The 23306-nt window shown below is 35.5% G+C and overlaps 1 protein-coding gene across 2 annotated transcripts; it reads left to right on the forward strand.

Moving 5' to 3' along the window:
• Nucleotides 1-3233: 3233 nt before the first annotated feature.
• Nucleotides 3234-21724, forward strand: LOC110656436 (membrane-bound transcription factor site-2 protease homolog). Of its 2 annotated transcripts, XM_021813185.2 has the most exons (8): nucleotides 3236-3650; nucleotides 3736-3834; nucleotides 3922-4025; nucleotides 4631-4778; nucleotides 4935-5015; nucleotides 5132-5596; nucleotides 5842-6165; nucleotides 21310-21724. In XM_021813185.2, exons 1-8 carry the CDS (start codon nucleotides 3408-3410, stop codon nucleotides 21466-21468), a joined length of 1623 nt encoding a protein of 540 aa, XP_021668877.2. In that variant the 5' UTR covers nucleotides 3236-3407; the 3' UTR covers nucleotides 21469-21724. The 2 variants fall into 2 exon arrangements, with proteins under 2 accessions (XP_021668878.2, XP_021668877.2); XM_021813186.2 differs by lacking the exon at nucleotides 5842-6165 and having other exon boundaries at nucleotides 3234-3650.
• The last annotated feature ends 1582 nt before the right edge of the window (nucleotides 21725-23306 follow it).

The following is a 23306-nucleotide window of genomic DNA, read 5'->3' on the forward strand; positions in this document are numbered from 1 at the left end:
ATTATGTTCAATCTCACATCCACTACCAAAGGCTGCTCATAACCATTTTTCTACCAAGCAAAATCATCAAACCCTAGCTGCCAAAATTTATAAGGTGCACACACACACTTTTTTGTTTTATTTTCTTATATTTTCTACACAATTCATGCCATTGAACATGAATTAAAATAAAAGGAACAAGAATTGGACACTAACCTTGTTGGAGTAGAATTTCAAGCCAAATAAGCTCTCTTTTTTCTTCCTCTTTTGGCTGCCTAGAGGATGTTCAAGTTGCTAGGTTAATTTTTTTGTGAAGCTAGGTAATGGTTTTAAGTGAGATTTGGTGAGATTGGGAGCTTTAGTGGAGCTTCAATGGTGGTTTGGGTGAGAAGAGAGGAAATGGCTGGTTGAAGGAAGGTGATGGCTGCTGATTTTTTTGATTTTTGCTGTATTCTTTTCCCTTTTTATTAGTTAATTTAAATGTTAGTTAAATATGATTGGTAGGATTTGCTTAATGACATCATAATGATGTCATAAATGGACCTTTTATCTCATTTTCTTTTCTTTTCTTCTCTACTCATTTTCAATTTAATTTTTAGCAATATTTATTTACATTTTATGTCATAATAATTATTTACTTAACTGGACAAGTAGGCCAAAAATCACCTTTGAAGACAAAATGATCAAATGCCCTCCGTTTGGCTTAACAGACTAAAATTGTCTATACCGATTGAAAATTTTTTTAAAACATTTTCTTGGCATTCTAATGCCATAAAAACCTCAATGACCCTTCTCTGGAGTCCCAAAAATTATTTTATGAGTTTTCTCCTGGGTCTAGGGCTCCCAGTTGCGAGAACCGCAACTTCCCACTGGGTTGCCCATCGCTAGGGCACCGGCTCATTTAACTTGGTTGTATTTTATTTCTAAAATTTTTCCTAAAATTTTCTTATTAACATTTGAGTTAATTATGATTCCTTACTCTAGTCTAAATATTTTTCCAGACGTTCTAGCTGTCCGGACCGACACTGGTCACCGAAACAGTATAATTTACAGAATTACTATAGGGAGAGTGTTACATCCCCTTTGGTAAAGAAAAAGTTACAAGTAAAAACATTATTCAGAACCCGGAGGTTCGGGGTGTTACACAGAGGAGTAAGATGTGATATAATAAGATGTTTAACAAGTTGTTTAAATTACATTAATATTACTAAAATAATATTAAGATAATATAAAAAATTCAAAACTTTATATTTTTGAAATTTAGGCTGTTACAAAATGACCGTGGGAGATAACTACACTGAATACAGTTTTATTAATCTTACTCTAAAATTAAAAGGCAAGTAAATTGGAAATCAAAATAACGTTTTGATTGATTATAAAGAGAGTACAAGACTTGAAATTAAATGAAAATACTTGAGAAATAAATGACTGATAAAAAATGACTAGAGTATGAGTTATTGTTGTTTGATTGAGTTGTTCTAGTTATTGAGGCTCTTTTATGTTGCTGCAAATTTGATTCTTATAGTGCTTGGAAGACTTCGAATACACCTTCTCACGTTTTGCAACTGCTTGTTAATCTCATCTTCGGATAACTATTTAATAACTTCTCAGATATTTACTTAATAATTACAGTAGGCTATAGATTAATTAAATAAATAAAATAAAATAAATTAAATTAATTCTATAAAAATTAATTTAATTAATTCTTCGTCTTAAAAATAATTAATAAATAAATTAATTATTTTAGTATAAACATCTTCATATAAGAGGTCAAAATATCATATGTCACTTGTAAGATTTTCGTCGTGCTCACACTCAACGAGCTCAAAAACCAAGGAATTTGAAGCAAAAGTTCAATTGTTTTTCATTCTTCATATAGAAATGTCGTTTGAGCATACTTTTGGTGTATGGGAAACACGGTAGCTTATACTTAAAGATATGTTAGCATGTTTTTTTTTAGTTATTTCGTTAAATTAAGTTATTTTAAAATATTTATTAATCAATCAGTTAAATTATTTAAAATTAACTTTTAAGTAATTTAATCAAGCACTCAATTACTTATTTTTAAATTTAATTATAAATTAAAAAATTTATTTTAGACTTATTTAGTTTAACTGATGACTGATGGTTAGTGCCGATTATTATTAGTTGATATGAATAACGAATAGGTGATAGTTGATAACACTTAATTTATATTAAGTATTTGATAAAATTATCTCTAACTGTTACTGTTAATATATATAAAATAATTAATAGGAGTATATATAATATATTTATTTTACTATTAATATAAATATATAATTATTAATTTATTATATCATATAATTTATTTAATTATTAAAATAAATATATAATTATTAATTTATTATATTATATTATTTATTTTATTTTTAAAATAGATAAATTATAAAAATAAACATGAACTTTTCTTTTTTTTATTTCGTGTGCAGTTTTTAAAATTTATCGGACACTGCAGCTCCTAAATTTATTCTGTGAATCTGTGTGGGTGGCAATGTTAATGTGTAGAGTTTTATTTAATATATAAGTAAAAGGTTATTTAAAAAAAAAAAATTAAACGGCTGTTCATAAATAGCTCGGTAATTGGAGCCGATGCAAATTACAACGAATAAAATATATGGGTAAAAGGTTTTTTTTTTTTAAATAAAAAATTAAACTGCTCTGTAAAAGATTATTTTTTAAAAATAAAATAAAAAATTAAACTATTATTTCTATAATTAGAATCGATATAAATTACGATAAATTTTGACAATCAATTTTGAACTTATTTAATATAATATTATAGTCTTTTAACTTAAAAATGTAATATAAAATTTTTTTAATTTTTAAATTTTACATTGTAAAATCTCTTTAACTTCTAATTATCGATTTTTCAGTTAGACGCTAACTTAAACAGTTCTAATATAGAGTTTAATTAATTTTTTTTTCTCTTAAATTATGTATAAATTAAATCTTTTTTCTCACTGTAAATAAAATAAATTTTAAAATATAAAAAAATAATTTTATAATTTAAATAAAAAAAAGAGAAATATTAATTAAAAATTATATATTAATTATTTATATCATTTTTTAACTGAAAAAATTAATAATTAAAAGTTAAAAAAATTTTATTATATAAAATTTAAATAATTTTATATTATATTTTAAAATTTAAAAATTATAATAATATAATCATATAATTTACCTATGCAAATTACAACGAATAAAATGCCTATCAGTTGCCTATCAACGACCAATCCTGTTTTTAAAGTTTTAGTAAACAGGTTGGTTCAGCTATCTTGGATCCCATTAAACCAAACGCCAAAGGTCATAAACAGATAGAGATTATGAACAGTAAGCAGAGCGGTATTCTATTCTGATCAAACCGATCAGTGAGAGAGTTAGCGACGGCGACGGCGGCGGCGAGGAGGATGGAGGAGAGGCGTGTAAGGAGGTTTGGAAGGGGACAAACTCACACTCTTCTTCCCCTTCGAACTTCAGAAACCCGAATCCGCCGTCTATCAAACACCATTTCTTGCTGGTATTGCGATTACAAAATCTCAGCCTTGAATGCGCCCCTTTTCGGATTTGGAAGAAGGCATGCCAGGCTTTTGCGTCTTTGGTTTTCGATTGGGGTCGGTTTTACCCTAACTGTACTGCTTGTAGTCACTCTGGTAGTCTATAACATCTTCCATCACCTGTCAACCTCGTCCTTTTGATTCCTTTGTTGATTTTTCATGTTGTTTCTTTGTTTTGCAGATTCTTCTTTGGGAATTAGGCAGTGTCCTGCAGATTTTTCGTGGAAACACAGAGTTCTCTGATTTCCTTAGTTCAATCATATTTGGGTTTTCTCCTCGGGTTGGCATTTTTGACGATGTTTAACTTATTTTCAATGGATAATGTGAAAATACTGATGCTGTTTCTGTTTTTTATTCTTCTGCGCAGGTCTATGCTTTGAGACTATCACTTGCTGATGCTGCTTATTTGTTAATTTCTACTTCGATATCAGTATCCGTTCATGAATTTGGGCATGCCATAGCTGCTGCAAGGTCATTTTTTTTTTCAATTTTTTTTTCTTTCTTCTTTCTTGGAATCCTTGTTATGAACTTATTATGTTTGGATTTGTGAAAAGAGCAAGGTCTGCGTTTGCGATCATGTAATATACTTGGAGCAATTTTAATTTCAAAGGAATCACAAAAATGTTACATGTGGAATGATTGAAAGTTTGAAATGAGCTTTCTTTATTACCTTACCATGAATACATGCTCTGTTGCCAACAATCTTGAATAGATAATTCTGATCTGTGTAAGGGACCAAAAATGTCAAATAAGAATTATTTGGCGAATGAATGAAAATGGATTACAAAGACTGCAAAAACTGCACATTTATCTGCAAAAGAGGAAGAGTTGATGGGTGTTTTATTTTTTTAGATCTTCATTTATCAGCAAAATAAAACAGCACAGCCTGATCATCTAGTTAATTTGTTTTTTTTTTTTTTTATCATTTGAGTGTTTTCAATACCTATTTTTCGGAGGTGATTAATGAGTGGTGAAGCAACACAGATAAATATATGATTCTCAAATTGTAGACCTGAATTTGCAGAAGGCTAGATTCTCATGGTTGGTACTGTAGGCACCTTGTCATTGAAAAGCAGTGAGGGCATACAAGTGGAATACATAGCCATTTTTGTTGCGGTTCTTTTTCCTGGTGCTCTGGTGGCTTTCAACTATGAGTTGCTGCAGATTTTAGAGCAGTTTGCTGCTCTTCGTGTGTTCTGTGCTGGCATTTGGCATAATGCTGTGGTAAGATCAATTATCATAGTCATAGCTATTGATTGGTCTAGATGGACTCCTATGCAATGAGAATGTTCTTAACTTGGAATTTAACAGTTTTTTCAAATTTAATTTGCCTTTTTTACTTGTCAAGCAAGGGTGCTGATGTCTGTCGTGATTTTATAGTGTTGTGCAGCTTGTGGACTGATGTTATTCCTTCTGCCCTTGATCTTGTGTCCCTTCTACATGCATGGCGATAGCCCCATGGTATACCACGTGTTTGTTTACATATGCACCAAAACACAGGCACAAACATCTGATGTGAATCATATGACATTTTGTTTCTGCTCACTTATGGAATTTATATTGATTACCTTGAATAGGTTTTGGATGTACCTTCCACTTCTCCTTTGTCGGGTTATTTGTCTCCTGGTGATATGATTGTGTCATTGGATGGTAAACACATCCGCCATGAACAAGAATGGATAGAGATGACTGCCCTAATGCAAGAACAGGCACTTCAAAGTTCAAGTCATTCAGAAAATTCCAAAGGTTTTGCCATAGTTCATAGCAGAAAAGGTTATTGTGTTCCTACTTCTCTGATTGAAGAAAGCAAGAAGATGCACTTGGTATATAATCAATCATCTTGTCCTAATGATCTTACTGAATTTGTAGCCATTCAATGCTTTGATTCTAGTAAATTAGATGACGTCAGCAATGGAGATGATCATCTGAACAAAAGAGGGAGTAGGCATTGCTTGAGTGCTACTGATGTTGTCAAACTTAATAAATGTAGTCATGGAAGGGTTACAGAAATAACCAATGGAAGCAGCTGCATTTGTTCTCAGGTGGACATTTCTACATTTTCATTATATTTTGAAATGTTTCTTATTTTTCTATCACTTTTGCTTAAGGGCCATTGCCTGGAGCAATAATAAAAATATAAGCTTGCAACTAAGAAGTTGCTAGTTTGATGCCTATAACTAGCCATTTCAAGCAAAATTGCTGGATGGTAATGTCCTTTGTTATAAGAAGATAATGAAATAATGTGCTGTTTCTTGCAACTGAATAAATTATTTGGCATGGTCTCTAGGATGAAACTTGTTTAAGCCCTGTCCAATTACCTGGGTTAATATGGGCTGAGATCACCTATTCTAGCCCTTATTCTCCAGAATGCTTGCAAGTTGGAGGGAACTCTTTTCCACATTCTGAAACTGCAGACTTCACTAAAGATGGTTGTGGTGGGACTTTTGTTTTTGTTGGTGATGCCATCTCCATGGCACACTCCGTTCAGTTAACTGCTTATCAACCTCGTTGGGCATTTGCTTTCAGTGCATATCTTCCTAAAGTTCTAGAAAAAAGCTTAATATTCACATTTCAAGTTTCTCTTACAGTAGCTCTCCTCAACAGCTTGCCGGTAAATTTCTTTCCACTTGATATTTTACTGGAATTAAAATTATGTTGAAGCACCCATTAGCATTCTTAGAAAGTGAAAAAATAACAAATAGTTTGAAGATTTAAAAAAAAAAGAGTTTCATTAGTCTATTATGGCTTCATGCCTGTGGATAATATACTCATACAAATGGGGCTGGAAAAGTTACTTGAGGCGATCTGAGTTGTGTATCATTTATCAAAAAGCTAAATGATGCAGTATTGGAAGCTTAGAAATTATGTTCATTGTAAAATTAGGAAATTTAGATTATTGTTAAAGGAGGAGGAGAGTTGCTATAGGTTGATGACCAATGTAAAATTCTATATTCTCTAGATGGTTTGGTCATGTACGACTCAGAGAATCAAATACCCTTGTATGAAAGTGTGATAAGTTAGTAAGGAAAAGAGTGAGAAGGGGAAAAAGGAGGCCTAAGATGAGGTGGAGGGAAGTAGTATAAAAAATTTACGAGTTTTGGATATTGATGTAGACGTGGTGTCTAACAGAGTTGAATAGCAAAAATGGATCCATACAGCCAACTGAATTAGTTTAGGATTAAGACTTAGTTTTAGTTGTTATTGTTGTAGAAAGTTTTATCATCTAGGTTTTTTATTATTATTTAGGAAGTATTTTATTTTATTTTGGAAGTTTAATTAGGGTTTAATTTGTAATTCCTAATTAGAATTGAATTAGGATTCCTAATCCAAATGTAACTAGGGTTGCAAAAACTCTATAAGTAGGTCTAGGTTTTTATTATTTAGTAGCTTTGATTATGATGATATTATTGACAATTAAATAAAGATTTTGAGAATTAGTTCTTTTGAGAATTTGTTTCTCTTATCCTTTGTTCTTGTTCTACATCCCTAATGGTCCATAGTGATGTGGAATGTATTAGTGATAATTTTATTGGAAAATGGGAGAAGGTTCAAAGAAGAAAACAAATGAAGCATTTTGGAGTGAAAAAGGGAGAAAGAACACAAATTTGAGGCAAGTTTGGGTGGTCAGAAAGAGGAGCTACGTTTTTTAATTAATTTTTTTTTTTTTTTTTTTATCTCCAGCAGTCCTAGATCAACTTGGACTCCTTGTTTAGCAAGCTACAGTAGCAGTAATTGCTCCAAAATTAATTTTGAGGCTTTTCTTATCTGATTTAGGACTCAATCATGCCTTCTAGTTAGGGTAGTGCTAGTTAATTTTCTATTTTATCTTTATTTTTCTAATGTGTTTGAATTTAGTTTAAATTCCTATTTAGTAGAGTTATTTCCCTATTAGGATTGGGAGTCTAAAGCTCTATAAATCCTTCTAAAATTATGTATTTCAGATTTAGATTTTAATTAATAAATTTTCAATTGAGATTTTACTCTCAAATTCTCTTTCTCATGTGTGTGAGTGATTTATCTAGTTTCGTTACGTCAAGTGGTATCAGAGCAAGGATGGCAACTGGCGGTGATGATGACAATGGCTCTCGCGATGGTGAATGGAGAGCTAGAGCCTTTGAAACAAGGGATGATGCATTGCAATGTTTGGAGCAACTATTAGAGCAATGAGTGGACCACAGATTCGGGCATATAAAAAGACATTTTGAAGAAATTGCGGATCGCTTTGATGCTTTAGAAATCAATCGCAACAAGGATTGGGTGGACAATAGAAGGCTGAGGGATGGTGCAAGCCCCATGGTGACCCTATTGAACGGCCAATTGTTGCACGTAGACATCCTATCTACAACGAGAGCTCTGAAGAGAAGGATTAATATGAACCCTATGAATTCCCTAGATACCAACGACAAGGGGAATATGGGAGGAGAGTTGCTCGTGGCTATGATGAGCTGGAGAACAAGGATTTTTGGCTCAAAGTTGATATTCCCAACTTCAATGGGAGTTTCAACATTTGGTTTTTAGATTGGATAGCTGATGTGGAAAGATTCTTCGATTACATTGAGACAACTCCAGAAAGGAGGTTGAAAATAGTTGCATGTCGGATGAAGGGTGGAGTCTCTGCTTAGTGAGAGAGATTGCAATTTAAGAGGGAGCGAGAAGGTAAGGGACCGGTTTGAACTTGGTACCGGATGAAGTATTTGCTACAACAAGAGTTTTTGCCTTCAGATTATGAGCAAATTTTCTTCTAACAATACTGAAAGTGCCAATAAGGTAGCTGAACAATTCATGAAAAGAAACAACCTTTATGAATTGGAAGGGCAGTAGATTGCAAGGGATTAAAGTGGTCCATCAAAGACCGGATTGGAGTTCAAGTATTGTGGACCTTATCTGAGGCTAAAAATATGGCCTTGAAGGTGGAGATGATGCAATGGAGTAGTCTTGATTCTGATAAAGCTACAAGTTCAGGCGCCAGAGCTAAAACAAATGCTTATGGTGGTATCAACTGCACTAGCAAGGAGTTTGTTCAAGAAGAGAAAGTAGCTAGAAAGCGTCTCATGAATGAAGGAAAGGAGAAAGAGATGCCTAAAGCCGCCAATCCTTATGCTAGACCGATCTATGGGAAGTGTTTTAAGTGCAACTAGCAAGGGCATCGTTCAAGTGATTGTCCTTTGAGGAAGATAGTGAATGTTTGTCGCAAGAGTTTTGTGGTCGCTAGACGATTCTCACCGAAGTGGAGAAATGAGGAGTCGCCACTTTAATTTTGGGAGAAATTAAAGAAAATCATTTTTTATTTTGAATTTTTTTTAATGCCACTTCTAGAACAGATATTCTAAGTTTGGGGTCCGTATACGTGTGGGGAAAGTGTTAGGCACCCTATATCGTCTCTCAACGAGGGCAAGTAAATTCAATGGCGTGCTCTTTATAATTTAAAACTGATAATTTTGGGGTTTAAATTGCGATGTTGGTTCCTTCGGTTTAATATAGGAACGCATGATTTTTCACTATTTTGGATTTCTCATAAACACGGGTAAATGAGATGATTCCAAAGTGAGTTGAGATTGAGTTTGTTTAATTTATTACGTATTTATTAAATTCCTCCCTCCCCGAATTAAGACTCCAATTCCGAAGAGGCATTATTTGATTCATAGAGATTTACAATGAGTTAGGATGACTCTCGGCTCACTCATTATTCACCTCCTCACTGGCATCCAAATAATTGAGGGGGGTGGTGTGTGTAGTGAATATGTATGAACCGATATGGGTATAGATTTTTATTCCTTTTAATTAGGACTCTAATTCAAAAGGAATGGGCTAATTAGAACCTAGAGAGTTTCCTTCATTAATGAGGACTCTCAGTTAATGAAGAAAGGTCTCATTATCCGTAAATCTAGCTATAAAACCTTTACCCACATTGTTTCATTTTTAATCTATTTAATGGTTTTTTTTTTTTTTTTTTTTTTTTTTTTTGCCATTATGATGTTTCATTTGACTGAATCGAACTGAAGGGGGGGGACTTACTTAATAACATTAACACGTGGGTTCCAAGAGGGACTCTCCATTGGGTCTAAATATAAAGTTCGGAGTTCTTGGAAAAATTCTCCCGTGAACCGAACATTGAAATATGTTAGATAAGTTTGTTGAAGGATTCATGGAATTTTGTAAAAGATGAGCGCGGGGATTTCGGGGAAAGGACTCTTTCTCGATCTCTCCTATTATGTGCCGAACGAGCTTTATAGAAAGTATAACTGCGGGAAATCAAGGAAAGAACTTTATCTAGGATTCCCGTATTTACAAAAGAACGAGTTTCATAAAGACGTAAAACCGCAGAGGTTCAAAGAAAGACCTCTCTCCCGACCTCCCATATTTGTAAAGGATGATTTTTATAACGAAAATAGAACTGCGGGAATCCGAAGAAAGGACTCTCTCTCGAACTCCAGCTAAAAAATGAGAATATTAAAAAAAAAATAAAACGGTTCTATATGTATTCGCGACACATCTAATTGCGCATTATTTTCCGATCACTCTCTTGGTTTCCGATCTCTTATTGGTTATCCGAACTCTCCATGTTTGCCCAAACTTACATCTACTCGCTCTTTTTATGTCTCTCTCTTTAATCGAATTCTAACTCTCCACATCATCATTCTTGTGTTTGTCTTATTCCTATCCGAACTCTCTACTGTCCTTCCGGAATTCCAATAACACTTACATCAGCCAAACTCTTATTCTTACATTAACAAAAATAAAAATATCTTGAAATGATGTACGCATTACTATAGCGTGCAAAAGGTAACATTTGTGAGATAAGTCAATATAACACTAGTCTATTCTAAAAGTTCAGTCTGATTTGATGTCCTAAAAGTTCTTACATAACAAATATAGCCTAGTTGCATTCAATCAGTAGAAGGACTGTTAAGATGTTGTAATGAGCTACTAGGGTGACGGGAGAGCCAATGCTAATACTCACGTCAAGATGGGGTCGCCAAGGCTAGGCCGACCAAGAGCACCTTTTGAGATGATGGTGTCGTGAACAAGAACCTATGATGAACCAAAGCTGGACCACCGAGCTTCTGAGCAAATCCACTGAAGAATGAGACCGAAATATTAGGACTTCTGGAGGAGTTTCTTTAGAAAAACACGTTTCTGAAGCCCCTTTTGCATCAATAACTTTATATTTCAGGAGATGGACCAAAAAAAAAAAAAAAACACAGAGTAAAACTTGAGACAAAAGATCAAAGTGCCAAGAGAAACTACAAAGATCGAGATTTCAAGATAAAAAATGAAGGACTAATACCCGGTATCTCAAAATTCTAACCAAAGACCCCTTTATACAGTGAAGCATTCAGGTATTTATGGGAACGGGGGTCTCCAAATGAACGACTGGGATTTCAGATGGCGAGATTGAAGGGTGTGGATCTAGAAGGACTGAATCTAAGGGTCAGAAATTAAAGAGACCAAGAATTGAAGGTTGAGATCTAAGTCGGGACTCTTTTGTCCCTTTTTCTCAAATCCAACACAGAATGGATCCAAGGGCTGGGAATAAAAGGTGCTGAATTTGTTATTTACTTTGATTCCACGGTCCAAAGTCCACCCTTACAGGTGAAATCAAAGGTGTAGATTTGGGCGAACCAAAATGCTTTAACTGCCTCAGATACGACGGTTCGAACCCTTATTTTGAAATGAAGTGGATGGTGGAGATCAGATCGTACCCGAAATGCTTTAACAAACTCAAATACGACGGCAACGAAAGCTGACTACGTAGATCGGGGGTCATGGGCTGAAGTAACTCTCGTTGATTTTCCAACCTCCCGATCTATCCAATTTGTCGATCTTTAACCAATCCTATCTTTGTATCTTCCGCCTTCACGTCTGATCTCCTGTTACATTTCCGATCTCTTCATCTATTCTCTTCATCTGGTCTCCGTTGGTACGCTTCGAAAATCAGGAAGGCATTAAATTCTTCACTTCCCAAAGCGTCGGTTAAGGTTTCGGGAGTATTAAATACTGAGGCCTATATATACCAGGGGAAAAACTCTCTCATTTTCACCTTCACACTTTTCCTCTTCGGTTTATTTCTGGCATGTTCTTCCCCATGCCTTGCGTTTCCGGCACCGATTTTCAAAATGACGGCTGTTTTGATCTTTTTCCGATAGCTTTTTTTGCTTATCGCCTGAAAATGGGTGACGCCGGCGATCAGAGAATTATGAGAATGTCATCTGATAACGGTGAGGGAACCGTACTAAACGACCAATGAGGGTCCAAAATGACTACTGTGCTGATCTTTAATCGGGTTTTCGGTTCGAGCCACAGGCTGATCTTGGGTAAGATGACTGCTAATTTCAATCTTGATATCGATGACCGTCTCTTGAAGTTCATTTGGCTCCAAACCATCTCAAGAGTTTTGATTATGGCTCAGTTTTGGTCGATGACATCAATTATGACACCGGGCTTTCCGTAGTCTTTACCATAGTTGACAAGAGCTACCCTCCTGATCTCCACGTATCTCTTGAACGGCATTTTGAGATCGGGAGGTGTCGAACTACGGACACAAGGGTAGAGTAGGTAGGAATATCTGGAATTAATGATCGGGCTGGAGAGACGCCCAAATGATGTAATCTGATCTCTTGAAAATGAAATGGACTTTTATTTAAGCTTAATTCCATTTTATTTATTTATTCTGTTTTTATTTTTTTAATTATGTTAATTATGTTTTTATCGTTTGCATTGCATTGATTGTCTTTTCGATCTCTCTTAACTAATACCTTCTTCAACCAATTCGATCTGATCTTTAGTCATACCTTTATTCAACCGATCTCTTCCATCCGGACCCTATTATTATCCTATCTCTGGTCAATCCTCACAACCAAGCTCACTTATTCGATCTCTTCCCCCTTTAGAATCTTCTCTTGATGTACAAGTGGGATACGATTGGATATCCCGCTTATCAATGCATCGCCTAGGGCTTCGCAAACATTTAATACTCGGACGAGTATAAATAGGAGGGGGGTTGAGTCATTAACACATTTTGCTCTCTCCATTTCTTCAAGCCTTTCAATGCTCTCTCTTGATTTCTCCAACTTTTCTAGTGCCGATTTACAATCTGGTAAGAGTTTGATCTTTTTTCGGTCAAATTTAATTTCATCTCTTGAGAATGAGCGGTACCCACGGCCAGAGAGTTGCAAGTCTACCCTTCGTTCACTTTTTGTGGACCTCTGAAGAAGGTGATGAGGCCGGACTAGGTGGGCGATCTGAACCTAGTACTGCTATCATTCCGATCACTAATCAGTCTACTGGGCCAAAGCAAAAACAGGCTCTGATCACGAGGAAGGAGAATTTGCTTGTGGACGAACTCTCATCAGTCCTTGGGTTAGCCAATCTCGAGTCAATTAGCCAAGAATTTAATCTCCCAACCGACTCTTTCAAGCTCATTAGATGTCATGAGGATTTTCGGGCTGACCACTTCTTCGACGAAACGTATCTGATTGCAGTGTACGAAGAAGTGAAGGCAGGACTACGGTTTCCCCTGGAACAATTTTATAAGGATGTCTTGAAGTATCACCGAGTCAGCGTAGTTCAAGTGCATTCGAACTCTTGGCGAACTCTGGCGGCCTTTAGAGGTCTTTGCCGAGCTAAGGGACTTGAGCCCACAGTGAAGGTCTTCGCCGAACTACGTAGGCTTGCTAGACGAAAGGATGATGAATTCTGGTCTTTTCAAGCGAAGATGAACTGCGGACTCTTCACCGATCTCCCTTCCTCGCTAAAAAATTGGAAAGATCGATTTTTTATCTTTAGGAGTAAAGATTCTGATGGCTTCGTGGGCATTCCACGTAATTGGAATTGCTTGGTCCCAAAGCCAAAAGAGAAGATTACTCTGAACGAAATCGAGGGCGCCATGGTGAAGGAATTGAAAAACCAGGCAATTACTGATAGATACTCGTGTTCAGATGTGATCATGGCTGAACTTAAATGGTGGATAATGAGTGTGATCGCCCACGAGAACACGAATCGCAACTCTCTGATCTCGACCCAGGGACCGGTAAAACCTGAATCTGAAGTCTTTTAGTCCCAGTGAATTCGCTAATTTGTTTTTTGTGTAGGTATGGCGGGAAGTGAGACCGCGAAGGAAAGTCGTAAACGGAAGAGGGAGCTCACCGGAAGTGTTAGAGATGAAGGAAGCTGTTGTCGCTGCCAAGGCATAGAGATGGGTTCTGGTGGAAGTGCTAAGCGAACTCAAGAACAGGCAACCTCGGAGGTAGAGATCTTCACTCCGGAGCCTCCCATTCAACTCGCTAAACCTCCTTCCCAATCTCTGGTCTCTTCGGGTGCAGAGGGCGGATCTTTGTGACCTGTGATTCCAGTCGAGCGACCACTCTCCTGAGGTGCTAAAGTTCTAATTCAATCATTAAAGAGGAACCGCTCTGTATGGGGGAATACCGATCTAGCCAAGGTCTTAGGCACTTCGATCTGCCTCCCCGAAGATTGGACTCGGATGGGTCCAGAGAGCATAGAAGATCTTCTGACCCAAATGATGAGCTTGAGCATAGAGGCGGTTGCGAACTAACAATTGTTCAGAACGAAGGCCCATCTCTTAAGGAGGGAGATCATCAAGGCGGACCAGGATGCAACGGTTGCGAAGGCCCAACTTTCGGCTACTAATGAGCGAATCGTTGACCGGGAGGGGCAAGTGAGATCTTATGAAGGGAGAACGGCTTAGCTAGAGAAGGAACTTGAAGATGCCCGAGCCTGCGGAGCTGCTGATCTGGCTGGATTCTCCCAAGAGATAAAGGCAAAGGAGGATGAAGCTTTAGTGAAGGAAGCTGGCGCTTATGTGAACGCTCACGATGATCTCCTTGCCGAGCTGATCAAGCGCTACCCTGAAGAAGACTTTACCTGGTTGGAAAAGCTCGCCCCGGGTGTCGATGCCGAGAGTGAGGACGAACAAGAGAGGGAGGAGAGTGTAAATGTTGAAAATGTTGCTGAAGATCGGGCTGGGGAAGACCCTCCTGCCGAATGACTTTGTAATCGTGTCTTTTGAAATGAATAATCATTTTTGTGATCAATTTTCTTGATAAGATCGGGAAAACATCAGACCGTGTACAAGTACTGAATAGATAAGAAAGAATTAACTACCAATCAATTGAATAAAGTTGAACGTAGAACTAGATGATCCAGAGATCGGTTAAAAAAATAAGACCACACCTTAAAGAGATCGGAAAAAAACATTGCACACGAACATGAGATCAGATAGTCCTGAGACCGAATATCGATTGAAAATTGAAACATTTGAAGAGTGATTTGGAATATTGTAAAATCGAAAAGTTGACTTGAGATTGGATCATGATTGAAGTACTTAAGGTTGGAATAATTATTAGAGATCAGGGTAACTTTATTAATGGTGTTTGAACAATTCAGGGCAGATAATTGATCACAAAACTAACTGCAATTTGGAATTTTGAGGTATTTGAACCCAGTAAGATCGGAAAACAAAGGAATGTAAGATCGGATGATCCGAAGATTGGACATCGATCAGAACAGGTCGAATAAAAGCAAAGAGACCAAATTAACTTAAAGGTGCATGAAAACAGAGTTTTGAAACTTAAACACCCATCGAAAAGATCAGAAAACAACCTAACTGTGTGTGAAGTCAAATTATTGTGGAGCCACATTTATTTGGGAAATGATTCGAACCATTGCTGAATTCAGATAAGTGACCTGTGATCGGGTCGTAATTTAGGTAACTTTTGAGATCGGATGATGTTAAGATGGGAAATTCATTCACTAAATTAAAATTGCATCATAACTTTTAAAGAGAAATTTGTATATTAAACCAGTTGTGTATTTAAAGGCAGACCAAAATATGGTGTCTACAATGTTGTTACAAGAGAAGAGGAAGATGAGGCAGAAGTTTGTTGTGAAGCCGAAGGGGAAGAAGATGAATATGAAGATGAGCTTGATGAGGAGCAAAACTATGTAGTTAGAAGGATGATGCTTGCTCTAAAGCAAGATGATCAAACACAACACCACCAACTATTCTGAACCAAGTGCGCTATTAATGATAGAATATTTGGTGTTATTATTGATAATAGTAGTTGTGAACATATTGTAGGGAAAGAAACTGTGAAGAGTTTGGGTTTACCAACCGAAAAGCATCCTAACCCATTCGCTTTAGGGTGCATCAAGATAGTAGCCGGTACTATTGAGGTGAATGAAAGGTGTAAGGTTCCCTTCTCCATTGGCTAATACAAAAATGAGGTATATTGTGATATTGTAGACATGGATGTGTGCCATTTGTTGTTTGGAAGGCCATAGCAATATGATGTCAATGCACAACACTCTAGAAGAACCAACACTTATAGCATTGAGAAGGAAGGCATGAAGGCATGAAGTATTCTCTTTTGCCATTAAAGAACAAATCAACAAAGGAGGAGGCATGAACCTTCTTAGCGGTCACTAAAGAGTTCGAGGTGGAGGCCAAGGAAACAAACCAAGTCCATGCTTTGGTTGTGAAGCAAATCTTATGGGGGAGTCAAAATCCTAAGTGGAGGAGCCTCCCGAGCTAGTAAGACCATTGTTGAAGGAGTTCGAGGAGTTGATGCCGGATGATATACCGGATAGATTGCCTCCCATCCGTGATATCCAACATCACATTGATTTTATTGTGGGTGCTAGCTTGCCAAATTTGCCACACTATCGCATGAGTCCTTAGGAGAGTAAGATACTCAAGGAGAAAGTGGAGGAGTTCTTGCAAAAGGGGCTTATCAAGGAAGGTATGAGTCCTTATTCTATTCCCGCATTGCTAACACCTAAGAAGGATGGGAGTTGGAGGATGTGTAGATAGCCGTGCTATCAACAAAATTACAATGGGCTATAGATTCTTAATTCCTACATTGGATAATATGTTGGATCGATTACATGGTGCTCGATAGTTCATCAAGCTAGATTTGAAGCATGAGTACCATCAAATACGCATAAGACCTAGTGATGAATGGAAAATAGCATTCAAGACAAAGGAGGGGCTTTATGAGTGGCTTGTTATGCCATTCGAGTTGTCAAATGCACCTAGTACCTTTATGAAATTAATGAACTAGGTATTGAAACCTTTTATTAGGAACTTTGTGGTTATTTATTTTAATGACATTTTAATATATAGCAAGTCGGAAGAGGACACTTAATGCACTTGAGGAAGGTGTTATTAGCCTTGTAGGAGAACAAACTATAGATCAACCTTAAGAAGTGTAGTTTCTTGACTAACAAACTACTATTCTTGCGGTATGTTATAAGCGCAGAAGGCATACAAGTAGATGAGGCAAAGGTCAAAGCAATCAAAGAGTAGCCAACCCCAACTACTGTTTGGAGGTATGAAGTTTTCATGGGTTAGCCACATTCTATTGGCGGTTTATCAAAGATTTCAGCACCATAGTGACACCAATGACTGAATGCCTAAAGAAGGGAAAGTTCCAATGGGGCGGGGACGCAGCAAATAGCTTTGCAATTCTCAAGGAAAAACTTTGCACTACACTAGTACTAGCTTTACCAAACTTTGAAAAGCTATTTGAAGTGGATTTTGATGCAAGTGGAGTCAGAATTGGAGCTGTTTTATCCCAAGAGAAAAGGCTTGTGGTATATTTCAATGAAAAGCTGACTGATGCTAGAAGGAATTGGAGCACCTATGACAAAGAGTTCTATTCGGTGGTGTGTACTCTTAAAACTTGGGAGCATTATTTGATAAGTGAAGAGTTCATCTTGTATTCAGACCACGAGGCCTTGAAGTACCTAAATAGCCAAAAGAGGATTAGCAAGGATATAAATGCAAGGTGGTGCTAATTCTTGCAACGATTTTCTTTTAGACTCAAGCACAAATCGAAAGTTTAAAATTGGATATCAGATGCTTTGAGTTGGCGTGGAGCATTATTAGTGATTTTGAGCCATGAGATTGTAGGGTTTGAGCAGCTAAAGGAGCTATACTCCAATGAGAAGGACTTTGGAGAAGTATGGTGTAAGTGTTCTCAAGGCCATCCTTATGAAAATCTTTATGTGCTTGATGGGTATTTGATGCATGAGAACCAGCTTTGCCTTCCTCAAACCTCATTATGGGAGAAGGTAATCCGAGATCCATATGGAGGGGGACTAGCTGGCCATTTGAGAAAGAGATAAGACCATTTGTAACGGTGAAAGAAAGATATTTTTGCCCTCAATTGCGCAAGGATGTAACCAGGTTTGTCATGAAGTGCTTTACTTGTCACACTTCTAAGTGACAATCTCAAAATGTTGGTTTATACATGCCCTTGCCTGTACCTAAAAATATTTGGGATGATTTGTCCATGGATTTTGTGTTGGGGTTGCCAAGAACACAAAAGGGAGTGGATTCAGTGTTTGTGGTTATTGATAGATTTTCCAAGATGGCACATTTTATTCCTTGTAGAAAGACTTCTGTTGCAATTCATGTTCCTAAATTATTCTTCAAGGAAGTTCATTTGCATGGGGTGCCTAAGTCAAATCACTTCAGATCGAGCTAGTAAGTTCTTGGGACATTTTTGGAGGACATTGTGGAAACTTTTTTATTCATCTTTGAATTTCAGTAGTACATCACATCCTCAAGGTGATGGCCAAACCAAAGTAGTTAATCGCACATTGAGAAATCTAATTCGAAGCATTTGTGGAGATAAACCTAGGCAATGGGATGTGGCTTTGTCCCAAGCTGAATTTGCCTATAATAGTGCCATTCATAGCCCATTTGAAGGTCTCCATTTTCAGTGGTGTACACAAAAGTGCCTTAACATGCTCTTGACTTGGTCAAATTGCCTAAAGAAGCTGGAAAGAGTGTAGCAGCCAAGCAGATGGCGAAACGAGTTGTTGAGGTGCACACAGAGGTAAAGTTGAAGCTGGAAGAGGCTAATAAGAAGTAAGAAGCAGCAGCTGATAAACACAAGCGAAAGCAAGTGTTTGAGGTGGGTGACAAGGAGATGATGTTCCTAAGGCGTGAAAGGTTTCTAGTGGGTTCTTATAGCAAGTTCTAGCCGAAGATATATGGACGTTATGAAATTGTCAAACGAATTAATGACAATGCATATGTTGTTGATTTGCTGGATAGCATGGGAATTTCGCAAACTTTTAATGTAGTTGATTTGTATCCATACCACTCTATGGATGAGCCTTTGTATTTTCTTAATGACTTCAACTCGAGATCGAGTTTTTTCCAAGTAAAGAAGACTGATGTGAAATGTATTAGTAATAATTTTATTGGAAAATGAGAGAAGGTTCAAAGAAGAAAACAAAGGAAGTATTCTGGAGTGAAAACAGGAGAAAAAATACAAATTTGAGGCAAGTTTGGGTGGTTAGTAAGAGGAGCTACGTTTTTTAATTAATTTGTTTATTTCCAGCAATTCTAGATCAACTTGAACTCCCTGTTTAGCAAGCAACAACAACAGTAATTGTTCCTAAATTAATTTTGAGGTTTTCCCTATTCTATTTAGGACTCAATCATATCTCCTACTTAGGTGGGACTAGTTAATTTTCTACTTTATCTTTATTTTCCTAATGTATTGGATTTAGTTTAAATTTTTATTTAGTAGAGCTATTTCCCTATTAGGATTGGGAGTCTAAAACTCTATAGATACTCCCAAAATTATGTTTTTCAGATTCAGATTTTAATTAATAAATTTTCGGCAGAGATTTTACTCTCAAATTCTGTCTCTCACATGCATGTGTGAGTGTGCGTGTGTGTGTGTGTGTGTGAGAGAGAGAGAGAGAGATTTATCTAGCTTCGCTGCGTCATATAGTTCCTTGATTACTCTACCTAAAATGTGAATCACAATCCTAGTTGGATCACTAACGTTGAATTTTTAGTGGACAAGCTGTTTGCTAGAGTGACAGGCCTAGCAGAAATCAAAACTAATTTGAAATGGAATCATCCCATAATGACAAAAAAAACTGTACTCGGCTTGGTCAGATTATAGCTTGAGTGAACATATTGATTGGGGGATTTTTCAGTAATGTAATTTGGTAAGAATTCTAGTTTTTGCAGGGTGAGATTTGTCACTCTACCCTGGTGCAAAAGAAGGGAAAATAGTTTAACGACTGCAAGTACATTAGTTCGACTTTTGAGTTTTGAGAGTGGTCTCTTTATGTAAAGATGGTTTAAGGTAAAGATAGTATTAATCTATTAGATCACCCCTAATAGCCTACAGGATACTGCTTTAGTGGGATAACATTAACAGATGTCCTTTGAAAGGTAATGTATGCCTGTCAAGGGAAATATTACCCACCTTTCCCTCCATTTATTTTCATTGACTATGGCAAACAATATAAACTACATTCTTGATCGAATCATTCTTGGAAAAAGATAATCATCTGTTTTAATTTATTTATAATTCTTCTTTAGTTAGTTAAAGAGGGAAGTTTGCACGCCTTTCTAAATGCTTTGCAAAATGGAAACCCTCAAAATTTCTTCTTTTGATGTTAGTTACTTTGTTCAGCTCATTGAGTTGAGATGGTTGAAATGACTTGATTGAGAGAAGGGAAATTGAGATGGCTTGGAGACATGCATGATAGACTAGTAAAAGCCTTGGGATGAAAGGTTGTGTACATGAAGAGATAAGAGTAATAAAAAGTGGGCCAGTCTTAAGTGAATTGGAGGGAAGTGGTGATAAATGATTTAATAATCCTAGATCTTTTTGATGTGATAGAGCTATGGAATGGAGAAATTGGATTCATATTTCTAACCCCAGCTAGTTTGGGGATAAATTTCAACAATTGTCCCTAAACTTTTATAGTTGTAACAATACAGTCATTTAGTTTTAAAATGTAACATAAAACCCTCTAAACTTTCAAATTTTGCACAGTAAAATTCCTCTGACTTTCAATTACTGATTTTTCGGTTAGAAACTGATGTGAATAGCTCCCGCATAGCACTTAGTCAACATTTGTCTCTCATCTCTTATGCAAAGTGTAAAATTATTCTCTACACATGAAAAATTATTCTGTCTATAGAAAGAAAAAAGATTTAATTTGCATATGGCTTGAGAGAGAAAAGAGAAATACTGACTAAGCTCCATGCTAGAGCTGTCCAGGTCAGCGTCTAACTAAAAAACTGATAATTGGAGGTTAGAGTGATTTTACTATGCAAAATTTGAAAGTTGATAGGGTTTTATGTTATATTTTTAAGTTGAAGGACTGTAATGTTACAAAAGTTCAGGGACAATTGTTAAAATTTATCCGCTAGTTTGGTGTTGATTTTAGTTGAATTGAATGAGTTATGTTAGATGCCTTATTGATAGCTTACTTTCAATGAGTTCAGCTGTTCATAGTCCTAGTATCAGAAGCCGTTTTTCTGGGTCTTCTATCAGTTGGATTTTAGGGGACTATCCTAACTATATTAGGATTAGATGTGATGGTTCATCGAATCAACATTAAAGATACATGATTACTTGCGAATTCATGCGTTTCTCAGTTGTTATGTGTATCTGTTGAATGGATCTTCCAGATGTATTTGGGACGTCTGTTGTTTGAGATTACACATTTAATAATGTGGACTTTCTTCACTTGTCAGATGCTGGCATGAAAAGAATATTAGAAACTTTAGGAGTAAGCATATGTATCAGGAGTTGAAGGCTAGTACTACACAAATTGTATCTTGTGATTTAGAACTCAGTTGTGATTAAAAGACTGATATGTTGCTAATGTCATTAAGTTTGCAAAAAAAAAAAAAAGTTATTTTTATAATACTTATGCCTCTCTCTCTCCCTTTATTCTTAAATTTTAGGTATATCTTTTGGATGGTGAATCTATTTTAGAGGCAGCATTGTGCCACTTCACCTTGCTGGGCCCAAGGAAGAGGGCAAACGTCCTACAAGCTTGTCTTTTAGGGGGAACTATCATTTGCGTGCTGACCTTTATCAGGATCTTCTTCAATTTTTTGTAATCAAACAGGTAATCAATGTCTTCAGTTTTCAAGAAAGTGGATTTTGCCTTATTAGATCTATACTTGATTTTGGAATTAGCACTTCAGTTCTTTTGGAAACATATAAACAAGAAATACTTAATTTTTGAGCTCATTGGTGTGTAATTCAACAAATCTTGCTAATTTTACTAGGAATTGTCCCAAGTGTATTGCAACGGTAGAACTCAGATTTGAGATCCAAATATTGTTATAGATTTAGCAAATGCCTTCCATAAAATTTTATAGTTTTAAAGCCCCATTTGTTTTATGGAAAATAACTTGTATATGTAAAATATTTTCTCTTAAAAAAAATTCTATGAAAAAAATTTTCATTGATTGGTTATAATATTAAACTAATAATATGTGTTTATGTCATGTATGTATAAATGTTTTCACAATTTAATAAGGTTATTAAAGTTTAAAAAGTAAAAAATAATTCTTTTGAAAATAAAAAATTATTTTCTTTAAAAATGACTTATTTTTCTTTGTGATTAGGAAAATATTTTTCGTTGATTTATTTTTGTCTTAAATATTAAAAAATATTTTTCAAAAAAATATTTTTCATGTAACAAACGAAATCTAATTTTTCATTTAAATAAACTCATGGTCTCCTAACTATCAATAGGATAAAGAAATGTTGAATGGTATACCCAAGCGTCCATCCCAACATTCCATTTTTTATTGACTCGCTACCGTTTTATAGTATGATGGAAGATTTTATTTTCATGAAATCTTTTGGAATGTCTATATTTTGCTACAAGTATTTAACAAGTATCAGCTAAGTGCTTGTGTTTTGCACGTGGCTATTGTTAATTTTTATTTAGTATTTAATTTAATTTTTTGTCATATAAATTTTTAAATACCAATTGAAGAAAGTAAAAACAATAATAAAATCTTAAATTTTCATATACTATTATTGATTGTTTTATATCTGATACATAATAATTATAATAAATTAATGATGAATCTTAATTATATCATTTAATATTAATGTATAATAATATTTTATTTATTTATAAATAATTATTTGGCATTTAAAAAAATAAAATAATGTGTAACATGATATATAAAAAAAAAGTGTAATTATTAAGTACTATGACACATAAATTTGTCAAAGGGGATTATTAAGTCAGTCGTTACTAATTGTCGCATCAATTTCTTTTAATAATATCGACTACCAGTAGTTAAAAGGAAATAATGGTAAAAAATAATTAATATAATAATATAAAAAGTCATGCGGCAATATAATTAAATAGATTAGAGTGTATGAGAGTGCATATATTTCAAGAAAAATAGAATTCGTTATACATCATTTACCAATGATTGTTTAGGATGAGCATTTGAGTGGTTCAATTTATTTGTCATGTTTTCATATTTAACTAATTACCACATTTTCTAGCAGCTTTTTATTGTGGAAAATTTTATCCATAACTTGAGATTTCCACCACTAAAGAAGCACTTAGCTTTTGTTGAGTTGCTTTGTAGTGGATTCTGTAGTAGGCTTGGAGCAAATGTAAATTGTAAAGAAGAAAAGATAGGACGAAAATGGTCAATTTTTGTTTGAATTGCGATGATGTTAGTAATTAAAAGTTGATAATTCTGTCACAAAAGAATGTTATGTGATGTGAATGTGAATCTCCTTGAGTAATTCCTTTGAAATCTGGATATTGACATCTGAAGCCAGGACTCTTTTTCACCCATGAAAACCTGCATTAATTAAAAGGGGCCTTTTGTAACTTGGGCTACTACAAGGCCTGGAGATTATTTGCCTTGTTCCTCAGCCACAAGGCCATTCAACCCTCGGGAGCAATGTAAATAAA

This window comes from Hevea brasiliensis, chromosome 4 (assembly GCF_030052815.1).
Source record: "Hevea brasiliensis isolate MT/VB/25A 57/8 chromosome 4, ASM3005281v1, whole genome shotgun sequence".
NCBI classification, from domain to species: Eukaryota; Viridiplantae; Streptophyta; class Magnoliopsida; order Malpighiales; family Euphorbiaceae; genus Hevea; species Hevea brasiliensis.